The 9,270-nt window shown below is 47.9% G+C and overlaps 1 protein-coding gene across 1 annotated transcript in view; it reads left to right on the top strand.

The window, feature by feature from the left end:
• Positions 1 to 5,505, top strand: part of LOC102447914 (cell adhesion molecule CEACAM5-like) — a 96,269-nt gene extending 90,764 nt beyond the window's left edge. The window contains exons 7-9 of the mRNA XM_089774518.1: positions 1,787 to 1,888; positions 2,563 to 2,684; positions 3,448 to 5,505. Of these exons, the coding sequence (XP_089630644.1) occupies positions 1,787 to 1,888; positions 2,563 to 2,684; positions 3,448 to 3,594 (371 nt within the window). The 3' untranslated portion in view covers positions 3,595 to 5,505. The remainder of the gene's footprint in view (positions 1 to 1,786; positions 1,889 to 2,562; positions 2,685 to 3,447) is intronic.
• Positions 5,506 to 9,270: the final 3,765 nt, after the last annotated feature.

The raw sequence follows: 9,270 nt of genomic DNA, 5'->3' as shown, positions 1-9,270 counted from the left end.
TGTCTACACCGGCCCTCTTCCACAAGAACACTTGCTCAAGAGGGCTTTTTCCCGAGCGGGAGCCTCAGAGTTCTTGTGCAAGATCACTGACAATCTTACATTAGATCGTCAGTGTTCTTGCGCAAATTCTCGCGGCCAGTTTAGACAGTTGGCAAGATTTTGCACAAAAGCAACCTTTGGGTTGTGTCTCTTTAATGGCTGTATTCTGCAGCTAGATCTCTGCTTCCTTTCTCCTCACCAATAAACTCTTATAGCGTTTACTGCAGACTTGGCTACTGTGGGTCTTTGTAACGTCTCAGGGGCCAATTAATCTGGGGTAAATGACTGATGGTTTGGCCTGAGTTTGTCACTGAATGGACCAGTTCTGTGTGTTTACAAAGACTCCATGACACATTAGACCCTCCAAAAACCAGTTTAAATATCTCTCCAAAGACGCTGCTGCACGAGGGACTGGTTTCAGTGACTTCTCCATGAATGGCGAGAACACAAGCTGGTGTCAATGGATCAGACTCAGATGGGGTCAATAGGCTATAGCTCAAGTAGTATGAATGGGGCTAGACCCCCTGAAGTGTCACGTTTCTACGAAGCACATGGAGTCTTTATAGGGGGAAAACCATATTTGAAAATACAGTGGCAAAGCAATTAGCGTACACTTGCGTACAGAGACACTGTCCCACCAATCACTGTTACAGTTACCAATCCATGGACTGTGGCCAGCCTGTTCAATCCCAGGCAGAAAAGCGAGGGGTCTATCTGTCTGGGATGAGGCTCCAGTCATGTCAGAACGCCCTCGCTCTCCTTTGATAATAGTGCGTTCCCATCAGGATCAGTGGGTTTCCCCTCGTTGTGCTGTTTTTTCCGATGGATGTTTGTTCTCTGCAGTTGTTACTCTTGCTCTGTATCATCTTTGTTCTGCCAGGCTAAGCTGGATTCGATCACAAATACTATGTCCCAATGAATAAATGCTTGCCTTTTTTCAGAGCCCTCGATTTCCTCACTGCTTCCACCTTGACGGGGAGGTACAGCAATTTTCAGCATAATTTCATCTGTTCTTGGCTTCTTCCTAGAATGTTTGGCCTTTGAAAGTATCTCTTCACCTTCCCACGCCTACACGTTGGTCCTTCCCAGTGGTTTTAAATTGTGCCTGGTGTTCTTATTCTACCAATCCATGACAATCACTTAGACACCTTATCTTCAAGATCAATGCATAGTTAATACCCCCTTAAAATCTTTGCAAAGTCCTCAATTGAATTACAGCCTTAGGAATTGGGTGAATTAAAAGTCTGAGATCAGCTCCACAAAGCCCAGAATGAGCTCCATGAATGTCTCTGTGCTTGGCATCCCAGACGCTGGTCCCAGCAAGACTTGGGAATTCACCTGTGGGTACGAGGAGAATGGGGGTGGGAGGTGGGCTGTGAATGTCACTGTGACAGGTGAGATGTTCCTAATGACTTTATCCATCTTTCCATGTTGCTCCCGCTGAAGGACACCAGTCCTCCCAGAACTCTCATGGGAAAGGAGGGTTGGATGAGGAGAAAGATCTCACTTGACAATAGAAACTCCCCCATTTCCAACCCCCCATTTCTAGCTATGACTTTTCAGTGGTGTAGAAGATAAGCACCTCCCAATGGCGTGACTGGAATTAGCCCCCCCCCCCCATACCCATTCTAGAGATGGAGAACTGAGTCAAAAAGGAGCAAAATCCCACAAGGGCTCAGACCTTTTATCATATCTTCTGGGCTGCTCTCATTTGCTTTCCCTTCTCTTTCCTTTGCACCCTGAACAGACTCACAAAGGATCCGTGATATTCTGCTGGGAGCTGGTGGCATCTTACTCCTGATCGCAATCCTGGCAGCTCTGCTCTGCTACTGCTGCAGGAAGAAGAGAGGTGGGTGAAAGGAGGCGAGAGGCTGGGATCTCCCACCTGCGCCTGAGATCTGGTCTAGTCAGAAACTAGTCAGTAGTGTTCAGTGTAAACAGTTTAAAATATTCACAACCACAAAGGAACCTACTGTGGTGCAGTGTGGAAACCAAATCGATCCCTGTATTTCACAAATGTCTGCCTGCTAGTCTGTGAGTCTTTTTTTTTCGAGAGCGCCTCCTCGATGTTAAGGGCTTGGACCTCCAAACTTCAAATGTAGCTTCCTCTTCTCCTAACTGCAAGCAGGGTCAGGATGTGGCTGTGACAGGAACAAAGGGACGTGCTGGGAATGGGACTGTGTTCCAGTCCGTGGAAATGGAGGGGTCAGAGAGAGGAGAGACATGATACTGAGATATTGTATTCTACTAGACTACAATAGATAGGGTAAGTGAGGTATTTAACTTTGAAGGAGAGGACAAAGTATAGGACGTTTGGTTGAGCTCTGGGTGAAGTGAGGGTAAAATAAAGTCAAAGTTGCAGAAGTCTCCGGGCCACTAAGCTGAGAAAATACGTATTTAACCAGAGTGACCGTGGGTACGAAGCTGAGTTTGCATCATTTGCTCAAGGTCATGCCCCGTACCTGGGCGTTTCCTCAGGGTCTGTCCCCACCTCAGCTCCCTTCTTCTCTGGCTCTTCACTAGTTCCAAAGACTCCAAAAAGTGCGGATGAATCTGCGCCTAGAGAACATGCCAGGAACCTGGATCCAAGCCATGACAGCAAGGGATCAAAAGCCGCGGGTGCTGGAGCAGAGCAGATGAAGCAGGTAACATGACCGCATTGATAGGCTAAGGTCAAGAGCCAGCAGAATCCAACCTCTTTGAATTGGCAATGCCTGAATTTTTGCCTAGGCCTCAGATATTGCTGCCTCTCTAGGGTGTGGCCCTCATAAAACAGCCACAAAGAAATACTGCCCAGAGTTTGTTCATGCAGATAGAACAGGCTGGGATTTGGCCTTCCCTTTTACAGACATGTAGGGCTGAGAGGGGATCTCAAGAGGTCATCAGTTCTGCCCCTGTACTGTGGTAGCGTTACTCCAACCAGGACCAGCCCGATGGGTGTTTGCCTTTTGATAGAGCTTTCCCAACATCCCCAGGTCATCTGTTCCAGAGCTTAACTTCCCACAGAGGTAGAACATTTCTCCTTACATCCCACCTAAATCTCCCTTGCCGCAAACTAGACCCATTCTGCCCTAACGTCAGTGGACATCGAGAAGAATTGATCAACATCCTCTTTATAACATTGGCTTAGCAGGTGTCTACCATGTCCCCCCGTCAGCTGTGTCATCTCCGGACTGAACATGCTCTGCTCTGGACCCTCCCCAATTTGCCCCCATGTTCCTAAATGTGGGATATGCAGAACTGGACACACCTCTCCAGCTGTGGCCTCTTCCGTGCAGAGTGGAGCAGGACAATTATCTCCCAGATCTCTTCCATGCTTGTGCACCCAAGAATGCCAGTAGCCTCTTTCTCATCAGCAGAAACCCTGCACCCCTTTCCTCTCACCATTTCTCTTTCCTCCCCCAACAGGGCTCAGAAGTCACCTACGCACTGTTAGCTCTCCCAGCCTCAAAGCCCCACACGACCCGGTCGAAAAACAAATCCAAGCCTGTCGAAGATGAACATGTGCTGTACAGCGAGGTGGTGACAACCCGCAACCAGAAAAAAGCTAAATAAGAGGGGAATCCCTCTTTCTGATCCTCTGCTTCTTCTCCCGTGCCTCAAGCATTCAAGCCTCTGAATCCTTCAAACCCCAACAGCCCTTGTATGGCATGTGTGAAAGGACTCACTCAAGTCACCGCTGTCGGAATATTTAGCCAGCCAGCAAATTGACAGGTATCATGGAAACACTGATGAGACCCTGGTCATGAATATCAATGTCTGATGTGTGCATGGGTTGCGTAGAAAGCATTATGCATGTAGCTGGGAATATATTCTGAAGATACTTGACAGGCAAACCAGCCTTAGACGCATAAATGTGGGTTTATGTGGAGCAAGTGAATTGGCAGCTAATTAACACCCTGTGGTTTGTGTTCTGCTTCCCTGTCTGAGGCCAGCTCAGAACAGACAGCCTCAGAACTGGAGACCAGGCCAAGTCACCGGGGTGTTAGTTTGGCTCGATATCAGTGTTAGACTTCTAAGAATGTGTTTTACTGTTTCAAGTCTACAAACTGCTTGTGTGCTACTACCTGCATTAATCTCACTGATCATGGCTATACCTCATGTTATCAGGTGCTATTTAAGTGTTTGCACTGTAACTGTAAACACCCACACAGTTGAGAGAGAAGCGTGACCAAATGTGAAATACGAGTTTGCCACAGGCGGGTTATTTCCTGCCCAGTGAAAGAAGGCCCCTAGACATCAGACAATTGTGAAACATTAGAGGACAAAACAGTTTGTGGATTGCTTCCCCAACCCGTAGAATAGTAGGACTGGAAGGGACCTCGAGAGGTCATCGAGTCCATGAAGTGCAAGTAAACGTGTCTCGTCCTCCTTATCTCTGGGGGAAGGGAATAAAAATCCCCAAGAAGAAGAAACTGGTTTTTCACTGATGGACCAGAGATGCCTCCTTGTGTCTGCCTAAAGGGATTCTTTGAGTAGACAGATCACTACAGCTCTGTCACTCAATGGGTTCTGGTGGTAACTCATTGCTGTATATTGGTTTGCTTATTTTTAGCCTGCGGATAACTCACTTGTTCCTTTTTCCCAGTTAATAACCCATTGTAGAGTTTCTCACAGCATTGGCTACAGGTTTTGCTTTTGCTGTAGGATCTCGGGAACCAATTGATTGCTGGTAAATATCTGGTGTTTTAGGCCTGGAAGCAACCTAAATGTGACGTGATTTCGAGTGTCTGTGACTCCACAGTAAAGCTGTTACAGTTACCCAGAAGTCCACATTTTGATACTGGTTTGGAGAAATCTCTCCAACAGTGTGTGCCCTGTTGTCACTCTGCCCTGAGGTCAGGAACCACAATCTTGAGCTGCTCCAGACAGCGTGACAGCAAAGGTCCACAGCTGCACATTTGCATGTAAAGAAAAAGGCCTGGGATGAATAGGAGGGATCCTACCTTGTGAACATCCCAGCCATTCAGTAACCGCAATTGTCTGTAAGGGTTCAACCTACAGGTCCTAGAGAGTCTCCAGGAAGTATTCCCAGGGAGCCAATGTAAACAGAGTGTATGGAAGGTGGGGTTGAACTGAAAAGCAAGACTTTTCTGCTGCAGTTTTTAAGAGACCAGAGATGAGTTGGGAGATGTGAGTTAAGCCAGAAGTCAAGGTCTATAATTTCAAGTGACATCCACGCCTTGGGAAAGACTCACCCTTGGAACAACAGAGATATGAGTAGAACAGGGAATGTTTAGTTAGATGTGATCAGGCAATTTCTTCATTTTGGGGTTTGTTGGACTCCTCTGTGCCGAATCCATGTATGACACACTTGTACTCTGTAACTGTTCAACTGAATCCCAGGGAATCTCTGAGTTTTTTTTTTAATTTTGCCTTTTCATTTGCTCCATAACCCCTAGTAATCAAGTAATGCCTTATGATGTATGCCTTCTTCATTTTATTAATAAAATCATCTTTTTAAGACTCTGGTTTGATTCCTGTTTCCTGGAAGGCAGGAGGTTCTGTGTGCATATGACTGAAATTTCAAGCTCAAGAAATTGCAGGTTGTTTTTTACGCTATCTCCAGAAGGAGGATTAAAGATCTTGAGGGTACACCTACAGGAAGAAATTCCTACGTGCATCTTCCTGGGTTCACAAAGGGTTTGGGGGTTTGTTTGTTTGTTTTTTGCATTTGGGTGGTGGCAGCGTACCACCAAGGCCAGGGAATCTGTGACCTTCAGGATTGTCTAAGCAGAAGCCTTTAGTGGCAGGGTTTTTTAAAGTCTCTTGTTGGTGTCGACTTTTGTCACTTGAAGTGCCAGAATGGAGAACAGCCTTGACAAGGAGAGAGCCAATGGAGAAGACAAATGAACATGAGGGTAGAGCAAAAAATGATCAGTGACTATTTAGTAACCCTTTGGTAAATCAGTCAGAGCTGTGCTTCTCCTAAAGCTTTCGTAGAACTTTGGTGAGGAGTTCCACAGATTAATTGTGAGCTGCATGGAGCAATACATCCTTTTGTTTGTTTTAAGCCTGATACCTGTTAATTTCTTTTAGTGACCCCTAGTTCTTGTCTTATGGGAACAAGTTGATAACTTTTCCTTATTCACTTTCTCCACACTGGTCATGATTTTATAGATCCTTTTTTGAGATGAGGTGACGACATCTGTACGCAGTACTCAAGATGTGGGCGTACCATGGATTTATATAGAGGCAATAAGATATTCTCTGTCATAGTGTGTCTAGACTACCTAGTTTTGTCGACAAAAGTGGACTTTTGTCGACAAAACTATACCAGCATCTACACTACCGCTGAGTTCTGTCGACATAACGTCGACAGAACTCAGCAGTTTTGTCGACGCTGGTAAACCTCATTTTACGAGGCATAACACCTTCTGTCAACAGAACTCTGTCGACAGAAGGTGTTATTGCCTGTAACGTTGCGTCCAGACTATGGAGTTCTGTCGACAAAGCAGCTTGCTTTGTCGACAGAACTCAATGTGTCTGGACGCTCTTTGTCGACGGAAGTTTTGTCGACAAAACTTCCGTCGACAAAACGCGGTAGTCTAGACGTACCCTTATTCTCTATCCCTCTTTAAATGATTCCTAAATTATTCTGAACAGGGGTACGTCTACACTACAGCGCTAGTTCGAACTAACTTAGTTCGAATTAGTTAATTCGAACTAAGCTAGTTCGAACTAACGCATCTAGAACTAAAAACTAGTTCGAACTAGCGTTTTGCTAGTTCGAACTAGTAAGTCCACATTGAGTGGACTCTGAACAGGGCTTAAGGATGGCCGGAAGCAGTGCCGGCAGGGCATAAAAGGAGGATTTAGAGCATGGAGATACTGTCTCAGGCTAGCCGAGGGCTGCGCTTAAAGGGTCCCGACCCCCACCCCGGACACACAGTTCTAAGGGGTGCCCCGCTTGCAAAGAAGTTCTGGCTTGGAGTGCCCTGAGTGCCCACACTGGGCACATCACACCACTCGGCCATCAGCCCGGCTGCACTTGCCGCAGGCTGCCATCTGGGGAGAGGGAGTAATTGGGGGGCTGCAGGAGAGCTTCCACCCCCAGAAGCCCGCAGAGCCAGCCCAGTCCTCCCCATCGGGGGCTCGTACCCCATTCCTCCCTCACCTCCTTCCACTTGCCCTTCCCTAGCCCCCCTTCTTCTTGATGTACAAAATAAAGATAACGTTTCTTCCAACATTGACTCTGTCTTTATTGAAAAAAACTGGGGGAGACTGGGAAAAGGAGGTGGGAGAGGGGAAGAGAAAGGCTGGGAGAGGGGAGGGCAACTAACATGATCAGGGGTTGGGAACAGGTCCCAGATGAAGAGAGGCTACAGAGACTGGGACTGTTCAGCTTAGAAAAGAGGAGACGGAGGGGGGACAGGATAGAGGTCTGTAAAAGCAGGGGTTGGGTGGAGAGGGTGCATTCAGAAAAGTTCTTCCTGAGTTCCCATAAAGAAGGACTAGAGGACACCAAAGGAAAGGAATGGGTAGCAGGCTTGAAACTAGTAAGAGAAAGTTGTTCTTCTTCCCAAAGCAAATAGTTAACCTGTGGAACTCCTTGCTGCAGGAGGCTGTGAAGGCTACAACTAGAACAGAGTTTAAAGGGAAGTGAGATCAAGTCATGGAGGTTGGGTCCATGGAGTCCTATTAGCCAGAGGGTAGGAGTGGTGTCCCTGCCCAAAGTTTGTGGAAGGCTGGAGAGGGATGGCACGAGACAAATGGCTTGGTCACTGTCTTCGGTCCATCCCCTCCAGGGTCCCTAGGGTTGGCCGCTGTGGGCAGACAGGCTACTGGGCTAGATGGACCTTTGGTCTGACCCAGTACGGCCATTGTAAGCTCAGGGCTCAGTGTCGGGGGTCTCAGTGGACCCCCTTGATTTTCATTCACACCTGGTCCTGGGTGGCCAGGCTGGCAGCTCTCCTGCCCTAGACGGCCACTTTCCTGTGCCTAGTGCGGAGATCGTGGACGAGGTCCACGATGTCCGCACTAGCCCAGGAAGGTGCCCGCCTCTTGCGGTCCAGGGCAAGCTCCCGGGAGCCGCCAGCCTGGTCCCGGCAAGAGGGGGTGGGCTGGGGGGCATCGGGTGGGTGGCTCTGTGCCGTGCCAGGTGCAGGGTCTGCTAGCTGGGTGCTGGCAGGCTTGCACCTGGCACGGGCACCGTAGCCAGCCCGTGCCCCTTTAAGGGGTCCGGGGCCGGGAGGGGGGCATAGAGTTTCCCTGGTGTTGGCCAGAGTGGCCACCAGGGAAACCTGGGGAGGGCTAGCCTCCCACTAGTTCGAACTAAAGGGCTACACAGCCCTTAGTTCGAACTAGCTAGTTCGAACTAGGCGTTAGTCCTCGTAAAATGAGGTTTACCTAGTTCGAACTAAGCGCTCCGCTAGTTCGATTCAAATTCGAACTAGCGGAGCGCTAGTGTAGCGCATAGGAAAGTTAGTTCGAACTAACGTCCGTTAGTTCGAACTAACTTTCTAGTGTAGACATACCCCAGATGTTTTCAGAGAACTATCCACAATGACTCCAAGATCTCTCTCTTCAGTGGCAATAGCTAATTCAGTCTCGATCATTTTGTACATAGAGTTGGGATCGTGTTTTCCGATATACATTACGTTGCATTCATCAACATTCAAATTCATCCGCCATTTTGTTGCCCAATCACCTAGATCTGTGAGATCTTTTTCAAGCTCTTCACAGTCCGCTTTGGACTTCTTTGTCTTGAGCAGTTTAGTATCATCGTCAGATTTCTCCACCTCCCTGCTTACCCGTTACTCCAGCTAATTTTAGCTTCCCAAATCCTGAGGCGGGAGCAACTTTATTGCAGTTTCACAGCTACACAACCCTCCTGCCCAGAGTGTGATTCTTGGTGTGAATGTAACACCCCGATATTCACACCCTCCAGCGGATGCAAAAACATGCGCGCACACTCTTCCTTCTGAGGCCTGATTGCAAAACTCCAAGTGCACTGGACAAAAATATCACAGTGGGGTAAGCATGGGAACAGAGGAGGCTGAGGTATCTGCGTCCTCTGCTACTCTCTTCTGAAGTCCATCAGCAACCTCCGAGCAAACCCTTCAGTTGAAATACAAAGTCAGAACCGTTGCGAAGACAATTGCAATGTCCATGTGAGAGCAGCAAGGCATTGAGCCACCATGGAAAGAAGGTGAGAATTCAACTATCAAATGGGATTGGAGATGGCCTTCCCAACAGACTCTCCTTCTTCTTGAAGCAGGACCAAAGCAC

This window comes from Pelodiscus sinensis, chromosome 30 (genome assembly GCF_052426305.1).
Source record: "Pelodiscus sinensis isolate ZL-2025 chromosome 30, ASM5242630v1, whole genome shotgun sequence".
Lineage (NCBI taxonomy): Eukaryota > Metazoa > Chordata > Testudines > Trionychidae > Pelodiscus > Pelodiscus sinensis.
This window is presented reverse-complemented; position numbering and strand designations above follow the sequence as displayed.